This window comes from Tympanuchus pallidicinctus, unplaced genomic scaffold (assembly GCF_026119805.1).
Source record: "Tympanuchus pallidicinctus isolate F22 unplaced genomic scaffold, pur_lepc_1.0 scaffold22, whole genome shotgun sequence".
NCBI lineage: Eukaryota > Metazoa > Chordata > Aves > Galliformes > Phasianidae > Tympanuchus > Tympanuchus pallidicinctus.
Genome location: NW_026294739.1, coordinates 25,271,004 through 25,283,264, shown reverse-complemented (window position 1 = coordinate 25,283,264; position 12,261 = coordinate 25,271,004). Strand labels below are relative to the sequence as shown.

Sequence of the window (12,261 nt, the reverse complement as noted above, 5' to 3'; positions counted from 1 at the left end):
ACTCAGCTGCTCCTGAGCTGCCCATCCCCAGGGAGAAGCCACCTGGTGCTCCTTGGGCTCGATGTGTGACGCCTTCGCTCTCTGTCCGGTGGTACAAGTTGTGCACGGCTCCTCTCTGCCGCAGTCCTGACCCGACCCTGTAGCTTCCTGGCCACCCAATGCTCATCTCTCCTCTTTGTCATTAAAAAATGAACAGAAATAACCCTGTCTCCTTTCCTCCCTCTCTTTCCCCCCTTCAACCACTCCCTGAAAAGGGCTCGAATGCCAGAGACCCAAACGCCAGAACTCGAGCGACGACATCGAGGTCCTCTCCACCGGCACCCCGCTGCAGCAGGAGAGCCCCGAGCTCTACAGGAAAGGGACGACGCCGTCCGACCTGACCCCGGAGGACAGTCCTCTGCAGAGCTTCCCCGCCAGCCCCTCCTCCACGCCGCCGCTGGGCCCTTCCTGCAGGAACAAAAGCGCTCACTTCTCCAGGCAGGTCTCGGTGGACGAAGAGAGGGGTGGGGAGATCCAGATGTTGCTGGAGGGGCGAGGCGGGGATTACCTGCGACCCAACAGTTGGAGCGAAGAGAAGGCGGGCGGGACGCGCGGCGTGAGAAGCGGGACGCTGCGCAGCGGGTCGGCCAACGTCCCCGAAGATTACCGAGGGCGGAGCGGAGGGCACAAACACTCGGCCTCCAACCACAAGCAAAGAGAGAGGTGGACAGATTCCCCAGCCACGGTTTCTTGGACTTCCCACCACAGGTCTCACAACCACAGCTCAGGGAGCTCCAAGCTGCTTGAGCTAGACGAGGAGAAGATGAGCAATTACGAGATGGAGATGAAGCCCCTCATGAGGATGGATTCGTATATGCAAGAGATTCACACCCAAAAAAGACACTACAGCAAAGGGGGAGCCTGCAGGAGCATGGCTGACGACCACCGCGGGGAAGAGCGGGGCTTCGGGGTTCAGAGACTGAGGTCTAAGTCCCAGAACAAAGAGAATTTCAGGCCAGCTTCCTCTGCCGAGCCTACGGTTCAGAAACTGGAAAACCTGAGATTTGGGGACAAAGCTGAGCCCCGGCTACTAAGGTGGGACTTAACCTTCTCCCCGCCACAGAAATCCTTACCTGTTGCACTAGAATCTGAAGAGGACAGTGGGGATGCGCTCAAATCCAGTACGGTAAGTAGGCAACGTTGTGTGTTCAGATCTGGCTGAGAAAGATGGTACGGAGCTGTCGTGGGACTGCAGTGAGTTCTGCACTGCTATGGGTCTGTGTCTGGAATCTCCCCTCTGTTCTCCCTTGCTGCATTGGAGTACCTGCTGGAAGGGGATGCAGGGTTTCCTCTGCAGATTCTCTTGGTGGGAACAGTGGTTTTATCGCTGGAGGATGCAAGCAGGGAAGTCTGAGCTTCGTAAGCTATCCCTGGGGGCCAGCAATAAGAACGGGCGAGCTGGTGGGCACGAAGTATTCACCTGGGGGAAAGGTGCAAGGGCAGGCGGGGCTTTGGTGACGCTTCCTTGTTGGGTTTTAGCAACAGAACTTCATGCTGGCTCAGGTTGTGACATGACCCAAGGATGTGACACTGACCCAGTGGTGTGACATGACCCAAGAGCATGATGTGACCCAAGGGTGATGCACAACTCTAGATTGCAACGTGACCCAAGAGCGTCATATGGCCCAGGAGCATGATATGACCCAAAAGCGTGGCATGACATTCCTGCTCAATTCGTGGTGGTTGGGCATTGCGTTGACCTGCAGCACCTCTCCACTGCTGTGTGATGCCAAAGCAGTGTCTTTGTCACCGTGTTGTACCGGGGACCTGAACCAGGTGGAGCAGGGCATGTCACAAATGGGTTGGGCTCAGTCCGTGCAGGCAGGTGGATGCAATTCAGGCAGGGAAAGCAATGGGCAACTACAATGAGGGTGATGGGCTAGCCAGGAGCTCTACAAGTCAGGGAGAAGAGCATGAGCCTGCTTCCAGCAGCACAGCCTGTGGGATTTGGATAACAGCCCATGGGACACCTGTGGGTTCTTCATTTCGGGATGAGAGGGGCTCAATGGAGATGGCTGCTGGGAAGAGCTGGAGTTGTTCAGGCTAGAGAAGAAGAGACAAAGCAATCTTCAAGCGTATAACAGCTGCTGCAATGTAGGAAGTAATAATCTGTTCTTGAACAGAATTAATGGGCTTAAATGCGAGCAGAAGAGGCAGGGGTGAGCCATTAGCAACCGCTGGTGAGTTGAGAGCTGGGATCGATTCCCTGGTGCCTGGGAGGGAGGAGGTGGTGCGAGAGCAGCTTGGGCATCTGCAGCTTGGGTACAGCTTGGATGAAGCTGAGCTCTGCGATTTCTTGGGTCCTTCCCAGCCATTGTGTTTGGGGATTGCAGGGCTCACACCAAGAACAGCTGCCTCCCTTCTCCCCCATGTTTTGCAGTGCTGGGTGAAGTGCTGGTGGTCTGATGTGGGCCCTCGTTGAGTCGGGCAGGGCTGGATGGTCCTGTGCTGCCAGAGGATGGGAACAGATGGGTGGGAGAAGGAAACAGTGGCATCTCAGCCCGTGAGCAGCCAGGATGCTGCAGGCCTGCCATGATAAATCACCCCCACATGCAGCCCTGTAGCTTTCTGCCTTCCTATCCATCCTGCAAGCTTCAGCACAGGCTCCAAAGCACCCACACAGCATTTCAGAGGAGATGAAGGCAGCGTGTCTGCTGGTAGACTGCAGGTTGCAGCCTGCCAGCCCGGCAAAACCAGTGCTCCCAGTACGAGCTGCAGCTTTGGATGCACAGATCCCAAGGCAGCATCACAGCGATGGCAATTCGGGGTGAAGGCCAGGCGGTGCCCAGAACAGCCATTAGGCTGCACGTCGTCCTTTGAAGTGCTGTAGCTGCGAAGCAGCATGTTCAGTTTTCTCACATTCATAACCGAGGGTGGAACAGATGGCGGAGGTTTGGGAGGAAGCTAATGTAATACAGAGGAAGGGATAATATGCAGATTTAAATAACCCACAATGCCAGCAACAATTTGTTCTAGCACACAGCAGTGCGCTTGCAGGGGCGGCTGCAGCGGCTGGGCAGCAGCGAGGGGTGGTGAGCAGGGGCAGCCGTGTGCCACCCCCACGTCCCATCCTACCAGCACTGCTGTGACCTCGCCTGCCCCTTCCTCTCTGCCCTTCTGAGCTGGGTTCCCTTGGTTTCCATTCCCCTGTAAGGCCGTTTCCTGCTCCATGCTTGGTGCTCTGCTGTCAGGGGGTCACAGCAAAACATTGCGCTTGGAGCCGCCTGATCTGTGTGTGTGTGCGTACAGAATGAGCCTCTTTCATCACCTGGATGAAAGCATAAAGCAGTGCGTTGGGACCAGCATTCTCGGGTTAATATAACTTATATAAACATCACTGTCCATTCTGGCCCTGAGAACCACAAGGCACAGAGCTCAAGCCTGTGTCCGAGCGGGTTCCTGGAGCCTTTGAAATGGCCTAAAGGAAAGGAAAGGAGGAAAGGAATTGCTGAGCTGCTGGAAGGGGAAAGGTTTCTAAGAGGCCAGCAGCTCCTTTTATCCATCAGGCTGTATTTTTAGGACTGAGGTGGAAAGAAAAAAAGAACAGAACCCTTTTCAGCAGGTGCTGAACATCTGCAGCCCCCAAAAAGGAACACTTCAGGGCCGTGGGTCCCCAGCACAGCTGTGGGAAGGAGCCCCCATCTGCCTGTCCTCATTCAGGGGCAGAAGGCAGCGGGATGCGAGCAGGCTGGGTGCTTGGCCCTTTAAAATCCCCGCACTGAGAAAGCCTGATAGTGGGGCAGGAACCAAAAAAAAAAGAGCCCCATCCGCTCCTGACATCCCGATCCATTGTCAGATGCGATCTCCGCGGTCGCAGCCCGTGCTGATGGCGTTGCTTCTTATGACAAAGGGCGAGCAGGGGTCTGCGAACCGTCTGCAGGTTACGGACGGCACAAATCCACCCCCCCCCCCCCCCGTGCCAGGCAGGAGGACGCAGGAGCTGCAGCATCCCCCCGCCCGCTGCCTGCGCATTTCCCACCCATGTATTCCGAGCAGGTTTCCCTGTCGCTGGGGAGAGCAGGGAGGAGGCAGCCAATGTGCAGCCGGCTCTGCCGGAGCCGCACCGCGGCGGCGTGCGGAAGGCAGATCGCATGGACCACCCCACCCCCCCCCTCCAACCCCCAGCCCCGCATTTTGGTTAAAGCAGCAGATGGCAAAGCTCTGCCTGCATCTCTGGGTGCTGCAAAAAGCACCCGGGGATGCTTTTTGGTTGGCATCCGTGGGGCTGAGCGCTGTGTCCTCTCCGCTTTCTATCTCGGATTTTTCTTTCTTTCCTTTCTCTCTCTTCCTTTCTTTCCTCCCTTTTCCACCAAGCCCCCTCCCCGTCCCCCCCCCCCCCAATTTTGGGGGGCAGCTGCTGGCACAGAGATGGACTGCGGTGCATGCTGAGTTTTGGGCTTCTTGCTTCTTAAATCTGTTCTTCCTCTGATCTCTTCCACACGCAGGCTTTACTTACACCAACACAACACAAATAGCGTTCAGAGAACAACGTGATGCTGAACCCAGCGGTGTCCCTTCCCCATCCATTCCGTCTCAGGGCCCTCAGATGGAGCTGAGGAGCGCAGCTCTCTGTGCCATCCCCCACCTCTGCATCCCTTCCTGAGAGAGCTGAGACCAAATGCCACCTCCTGACCAAAACAACACCAAAATCCTGAACCTGCCACCCCCTTACCAAAGCCAGCCCCCCTTCTGCCCTTGCTGAGCACTCCTGAGTTGTGTCACAGCATCCCATGCCTGGCAATGAGGTGACAATTCAGCACTAATGTCACCCAGCTGTGAAGTTTTCAGCATTTCTTGTAGTGCTGAGGCTGGAAAACAACACCTGTATGCTTTTTGCTGATCCAAGCCCTTGGTAATTACACCTAACAGATCCCAAAGGGATTCCTAGGTAACCTGCATGATGGTTTCCATGGCAGAGATGAAGCTCGTGTCCCTGCGATAACTGATAATAATGGATTGTTAATACTTAAATACGGTTGTGGCATAATTAATTTGTAAACCAGCTGTCCCATGTGTTCCTGGTAAGACTCAAGTTGCTACACAACGGTTAAAGGAGAAAAAAACCCCAGCAGAACACACAAACAAAGCAATGGGGGAAGGAGTGGTGATGCCACAATGGGAGACGCCAAAAGATGCCCCATTGTGATGGAAGCATTCACAAGATCACTGCTGTGCCATAAGGAGGGGTTGTTCACTTTTTGGCATTTCCAAGGCTTGGGATCTGTGCTTTGGCTTGTTCAACTCGGGAGGAAAGCCTGGAGTTTCCACAGCTGATCCCTGCATTTGCAGGAGCCCCAGCACCTGCTGGTACCCCTACCTTTCATAACCTTGACAGCTGTTTTCTTTCTCCCACAAAGGAGCCCAGGGATCTTATTATAAAGATCTTATTATTTGTGCCCCAGAGCTGCCGTGCTGATGAAATTTGCCCATCATCCCACGATGGGAAAAAAGGAATCATGGCTTAGAAGCAGATGAGACATCTCTCAGGACACCTCTGCCATCCAAAGGGAGAAGGGCAAGTACTTGCCCTGAGCAAAGGCACAAAGACCTCACGAGTTAGAAATAAGCCAGATGTAAGCATTGAGAAGTGCAGTAGGATTTGTAATTGGAGCTAAAACAGAAGCTTTAATGTCCCAAAGCTGCTTATGTGGGCAGCTGCTGCAGGCAGGGCTCCAGCCCCTGCCAGGGAATGCACTGTAAGGCCAGTGGGTACCAGCCCTGGGAGGAGTGCTGGGAGGGGAGAGGAGAACATAGAAGAGTCCAGCTGTACAGCAGCAAAGCAAGTGTTGGCTCTTGGCTCTGCGCTGAAATGCAAGATGCAAACAGGTGCAGATCAGAGCAGAACATTCATATAAGGGAGCCCAGGTGATGCTGGTGCCAGCAGGCGTGTGCTTGGGTGGTTGACTCTTGCAGTTCTCTGGCTGAGGGCTCACCCAGATAAATCCCTCCCCAGCCTCAGGTACCAAAGTGCTGTAATGTGAGCCAGAGCACCGGGTTTATCCCCAGGTGAGGATAAAGCTCAGATATCACGGAATTAGGAATCCTACGCATGGCCTTAGCTGGGAGGAGAGAGCATCCAGAGCAGCAGGGGCTCATGGCACTGCTGGGTAAGTTTGCATCCTAAGTGTGCACGTCGTCGAGGCGATCCAATGGGCAGAGCAGGGCAGAAATGGTCACTGCCCTTTGGCAGGGACACGGAGCTGTGCGTGGACCACAGCTGATGTCAGTGTGCCAGGGAGCAGCCCTGGCTGCGAGGTGAAGGAAACCAAATGCCTTTTGTGTCTCCACACTGCTCTGCCAACAAAAACAACAGCAGCGATCATCGCTCACAATCTGTGATTGCATTTGACACGAGCTCAAAAATCACAAAACCCAGTAATCTTCTGCAACGGAGCTAAAACCCCCAAATTAAATCGTGCACTGCAGCACCTGGCAGCAGCAGGGCCGGGTTGTGGCTCCCAAGCTCAGGCAGTGCAGATGGAGGTGGCTGGGAGCAGCCAGGGGGGTACCTGGCTGCCAACAGCCGTTCCCTGCCATCCCTCCCTCTGCTCAGCTCCCTCTGACCCTGTTGCTAAGCTACAGCTATGCCTTTCCAGCAAGCTCCAGCATCCTCACTCCCACCCACTCCCAATGCAAACTGAATCAGATTGCTCAGAGGAGGAACCCGCTGTGTCCGGCACGGAGCGTTTCTTCCAGCAGCACCGGTGCAAGGATTTTCTCACAGTTGTGCCTACAGCCCTGCCCCGTGCCACCTGGATGGGCACAGGGGCTCTGGTACAGCACAGAGGAACCACCTGCACCACTGCAGGCTGGTAGAGGCAGCATAGCTCTGCAGCAGTGAGAACAGATGAGGATGCAGCGACACCAAGAAATAGCTGCCACCCACCTGCACGCAGCTCTCCCTGCTATCACTTTAGGACAGGGAATGTTGTGCAGTCCCTTCCTGTTGCCCCATTGGGGTCCAGCAGACTCAACACCCTTGGCAGCTGCAAAGGGGACTCAGAGAAGCAGCTCATGCAATGCTCATCCCAGGCTGGAAGTGCCACCCCAGGCAGGTGCAACCACGCTGGGATGTTTCCCAAACAGCCCCCCAATAGAATTTGCTGTGGAGCCCAGAGCAGATCATCAGGGCTGTCCAAAACACTGCCTTGACGCAGAGCAGCGTGCCAGCCTTTGCTATCAACAGGATGTCTGTACAGCAACTGCAATCATTGGAAAACATCCCTTGGAGACTCCTCCAAACCGCCCCCAACAACTCTAAAACCCAACTCAATTTTTTTTTTAACTGTTTCTTCCTTCAGTTACCACCTCAACTGCTATCAAGTCTTCTCTGCTAAAGCCAGATTTCCTACACACATGACCCAGGCAGAGCCCATAAGCAAATAACACTGCAGTAGATGGGTGCACTCACTGGGATCCACATGGAATTGTCACCAGCACAAGATGTCCCAGCAGGAGGGGTGAGGATCTGCAGTGCTTTGGGCTCCTTCTAACTCGTTTCCTTCTCTTTCTCTTGCAGGGCTCAGCTCCCATCTTGGTAGTCATGGTGATCTTACTAAATATTGGAGTCGCCATTTTGTTTATTAACTTTTTCATCTAATTCAAGACTGTCTTGTTTGCAAAAATAACAGTTACATGTATGAATGGGGGGTTAAAAAAACAAAAAAAAACAAACAACAAAAAAGGGAAAATCATAACTTGAACTGTCCTACGACAATTTCCAAGTCTTTTCACAGAAGAACAACAAACGATCGAGTCTCACTCACAGTTTGCCTTTTTTTCCTGGGTGATGTTTTTTGGATTTTAGCCAAAAATTCTTTGCTTGTATAACACTATGCTGTGTGGCATGGCAAAAATGCTATCAACACTCTGCCCCCCCAACACTGGAAAGGATGAGAAGGAATCCCAACAAAAAAAAAAAAAAAAAGAAAACCTCGTTTCCCTTCCTCTTCCCCTCACCCCCCAAAATGTATTTTGTAACAATGGTGACCGACCCCAAATGGAGATTGAGGAGGGGATGGGTGTGAGGGTGTGTGGATCCTGGGATGCTCCGGGCTGAGCTTCCTGGGGGGATCCAACAGCTTTCAAGAGAGAGGAAATGGGAGAGAAAAACCAAAGCAGGTGGCTGGTTGTGAATGGAGGAGAGGAGCACAGGAAGGCACAAGCCCTGCCGGGATGTGAAGGATGGGAAGCAGCACCCAGCCCCGTTCTGTTCTTTGTTGTCAAAACCAAGCTGCAAACAGTGTCTTGCAGAATTCCTTAGGGGGAAATTGGGGGAAAACACTCCTGCCCTCAGCCCCGTCCCCACGCAGCAGGGCTGGCTCACCTCCCAAGGCTGAGTGCTGCTCACAGCTCTTCCTTCTGGCTCGGCGTCGTGCCCAGGGCCCCCAAACTCGTGCAGGCATCTCCAGTGACCCGAGTGGAGCTGAGCATCCCAACCCAACCACAGAGATGCCAGGGAGCAGATCGGCAGCAAGAGAGGCTCGATTCTGATCCACCTAGTATATAAAAAAAAAAGTAATAATAGTAAAATTAAGCAAAATAAGATAAAAAGTTGTATTTTTTTGGTTTTTTTTTTGTTTTGTTTTATTTTGTTTTTGTTTTTTTTTTTTTTTTTTTTTTACATGGCATCTGGGGAGGAGCACTGGAGCATGTGCCAGAAAGGAGGGAGAGGGTGGTGGGTTTGTCCCTTACATCTTGCTGTGGACTGTTTCAGACATCATGCTTGGGCTCTGAGCATGTAGTATTTTGCACTTTGTAATGCAGGATGTATATTCCAGCTTCCAACATGTCCCTGTAAAGAAAAAAAAAAAAAAAAAAAAAAAAAAAAAAAAAGGAGAAAAAAAGAAAAAACCAACATCATTGGCAATGGCAGCCTCTAAGGATGTATTCTTTTCTTTCTTTTCTATGTCACTCGATTCGTTTGTTTATACCATCTTTGTAATATGCCTGCCTTGATTTTCTCCCCTCCCCTCTCCCCACCAATAATATGCATACTCATTAAAGATGCCGTATCCCTGTTCTGAGCTGTTATGGTCCCCATCACAGGAGCGTGGTCCTGGCTTGGTCAAGGCTGATGTCCCCACGCCCGGTTCCCCATGCCGTCCTGCCCCGCCACCAGGTCTCCTCCCAGCCCCCACAGACACGATTTGGGTTGGCCATGGCCAAGGACATCACCCTGTGCCCCCGAGGCAGGATGTGACCCACGGGGGCCCTGCTCTGCGTGCCACATGCAATGCTGTGGGGAGCAGCGGACTCCGCTTTGCTTCGCTTCTGTTTTAGCTGTTTCTCTGCTACCTTTTCAGCAGATTTCTTATTACACTGCACTGGATTGCTATATTTTTAACCAGAAATAAACTAAGGATTAGAGCATGTGCCAGTTAAATTCAGTTCTTTTCCTTACATGGTCTTTCTCGCTCCCTGTCGCAGCTTTCCTTCCTCCACAGCTCCCTTTCAGGCAGAGGGCAGGTGACACCAGCACATCTCCCAAGGCACGTTCCACCGTAACTCTCCATCCTCTTGGCACCTCGTCACTTTTTGGCAATTCCTCTTTGCTCCTCAGTCATCCTTTTTACCCTTCAGTGGTCACCACCTACCTGAAATGAACCCAACAGTGATATATTGTGGTTGGATGCTGCCTACCCGAGATGAACCCAACAGCAACGTATTGGGATGCAGCCTCAGGCACTCATCCGTGCTGCGCTGTGTTTTGTAATGCTGGATGCAGCTCTTCTTAAGGACTCTGGAGAAGTTTTTTTATGGATGTCTGGTGAGTGCATGACACAAGGATCCCATTGAAGTGGGTCAAACGCTCCCCTGCAAACAGCCTGATATTTAGATAGGCATGAAACAGTGCAAAAATGCCTCATTACCCATCACATAGAGGTAGCACTCATTTCACAAGTAGCTTTTCCAGGCTGCAGACCCACTTGTTCCTGCTTTCGCCTTATTTGCCAACCCAGCACAGCAAACACAACTCTGATTTTCCATCCTTTTGTTCCTGGGTACAAATCCTTGGTCAAGCTGAGGTTCAGCACAAGAGACAGCCACAGACTGATATTAATTGGCTCCCACACCACGTGCTTAAAAATAACGATCCCTTTATTAATCATAGGGAGCTGAGCAATTTGTCTTAGTTCTGAGCTTTCCACATTAGCCCAAGGCCAGAAATATTCTTGAGAGGAAGCCCAGAGAGAGGTAATTCAGAGCATTTCTCTGCCTTACGAGCCCTGGATTCATGCATACCTACCCAAGGCACATGAAAACATCTGTCATCAAGGCTCATAAATCTACATAAATTGTCCATACCTGCTGTATTACGTCCATGCCATCAGGTGCACACGAATAGCTGAAGGTGTTTAGGCTGTCAGGGGTGTTTTAGTGATCCTGCAGCAGAAGTCAGTTCCTTGAGCCCCCCAGATGGCTCTGCTGCTCTGGCAGTTACAGGTACAGCACACCTATGAGCAGCAGCTTGTGGGACAATGAGGAGCACAGCGCTCAGCACAACCAAACTTTGTTTTTGCTGTTAGCACAGCCTCATGAAAACAGGGACGTGAAGAACTGTCCTTCTACCTTCAAACAGCGTTGAGCTCTGGGTCAGCCCAGTTTCCCAGTTTCCCCACAGCTCATTTGCTTCCACGCTCCTGTTATGCTGAAACAAACACACGGATGGGAGAAGTAATCCCACGTGTTGCAAGCTAAGCTGCACTCAGACAATGCCACATACCTTCTCCTGCAGCCTTTTCTGTGCAGCCTTTGAAGTGGATGGCATTCCAGCTGGCAGTCCCCCATGCCCTTTCTTTCCTCCCAGCTCTGCATGTAAACACAACAGAAAATCCCATTTCACTATGCTGCTTGCAGTGGGGTTACAATGTGTGTGAGGCCCAAAGGAAAAGGAATTCCTGAAGAGTTTCCTGAAAAAACAGCAGGTGATGTCCTTAGCTTTCAGATTTGCCTTTTAGCTGAAAAACAAGCAAAACAAACGCAAGGAAAATCCCAACACAACAGCTTGACTATTTCCAGATATAAGAATAAACTGAGGTCTCTTTCTGCTATGTAAATGTTGACACGTTCACTCCTTTACAATAAGATGGGCAAACATAACGATCTGATGGATGCCAAAGGAATAATTGGATTTTATCAGAGTGTTCTGCTCATACATTGAAAAAGCACAAGCTGTTCTTTGTGCACGTCAGACAGGAACAACTCTTGTTATGACAGACATTGTGAGAGTTTCCCAGCTCCAAGTTTTCCACCGAGCTCCAGCTCCAGCCCATCCCCTGGGTACCATTTTAGGTCACTGCACTGATGTGTGCCTGTGAAACACTCACCTCCTTCTTTAAGGTCCTTCTGGATCTACAGCGTGGAAAACCACCAGCTATCTGATCCAACAGCAGGCTTCTGTAGACTTTCAGCCAACATTCAGAAGACTGAGATACCAATACACATTCTGGCCTCCTCTGTAAGCACTTAGCATAATAGTAATGATCAGGCATCCCTGCTTTGGTGTCCATCACACACCAAAAAAGTCCCTTTTTCAGAGGTTTTAATTTTCAATCAACAAGTGAGAGCTCCTGAGCCTTGCCCAGCACGAGATGGGCCCAGACAGACCTTGAGGCTGTTGCTGACTGCGCTCGTCTCATTTGTTCTGCTGAGCAGCAGCTGTAGATGCACTAGAATTGATTTCACTCTCAAGTCCAATGGCTGCAAATGCTCCAGAGAGCACACTGTGTGCGTTCCAGTCCCCAGGCAGGCTGTCCCCATTCAGCACTACAGCCTCATTTCATCAGAGCTGACAGCCAGGCCTCAGTTTTGAGCTCATGGCAGCATCCCCTCATCACACAGCCTAAGAATGGCCATCAGCACCACCTGCACCAGATCATACAACCAACCTCAGCCTATGCAGGCTCATCCCAACCTCACAGCACAGCAAGAAGAGCATTGGGAAGGCAGCACTCTCCTGTTATTCTGCATACAGGGCTCCTCCCTGTCAAATGGGTTTCTATCTTGACAATTTAAGCACGCAGGAAGCCAGCTCTATTTAATCTTTGTTACATCTTAGTGTTGTAGAGCCTAGCACTGCTCACCTGAAAGCTGGCTCCCTGGCGATGCCCCCACCAAGACAACACCCACAGCACTCTGCATCCTTCTGCACAAGAACAGTCAGTGCCTTCTGGTGTCAACTCAAGTCATCAATTGTTTGCTGCAACAGACACGCTTGTA

General features: G+C 51.8%; 1 protein-coding gene and 1 long non-coding RNA gene across 3 annotated transcripts in view; one reads left to right on the top strand and one right to left on the bottom strand.

Moving 5' to 3' along the window:
• Positions 1-7,971, top strand: part of JPH3 (junctophilin 3) — a 41,236-nt gene extending 33,265 nt beyond the window's left edge. For both annotated transcript variants that reach the window (XM_052685692.1, XM_052685691.1), the window contains 2 exons: positions 255-1,165; positions 7,559-7,971. In XM_052685692.1, the coding sequence (XP_052541652.1) occupies positions 255-1,165; positions 7,559-7,639 (992 nt within the window). In that variant the 3' untranslated portion in view covers positions 7,640-7,971. The remainder of the gene's footprint in view (positions 1-254; positions 1,166-7,558) is intronic.
• Positions 7,972-8,090: 119 nt separating this feature from the next.
• On the bottom strand, positions 8,091-9,904 carry LOC128081946 (uncharacterized). The gene is made up of 3 exons (XR_008207477.1): positions 9,443-9,904; positions 8,734-8,833; positions 8,091-8,537 (listed from the first exon to the last, which is right to left on the bottom strand). It is a non-coding gene; the product is annotated as an uncharacterized LOC128081946 (long non-coding RNA).
• Between the last annotated feature and the right edge of the window lie 2,357 nt (positions 9,905-12,261).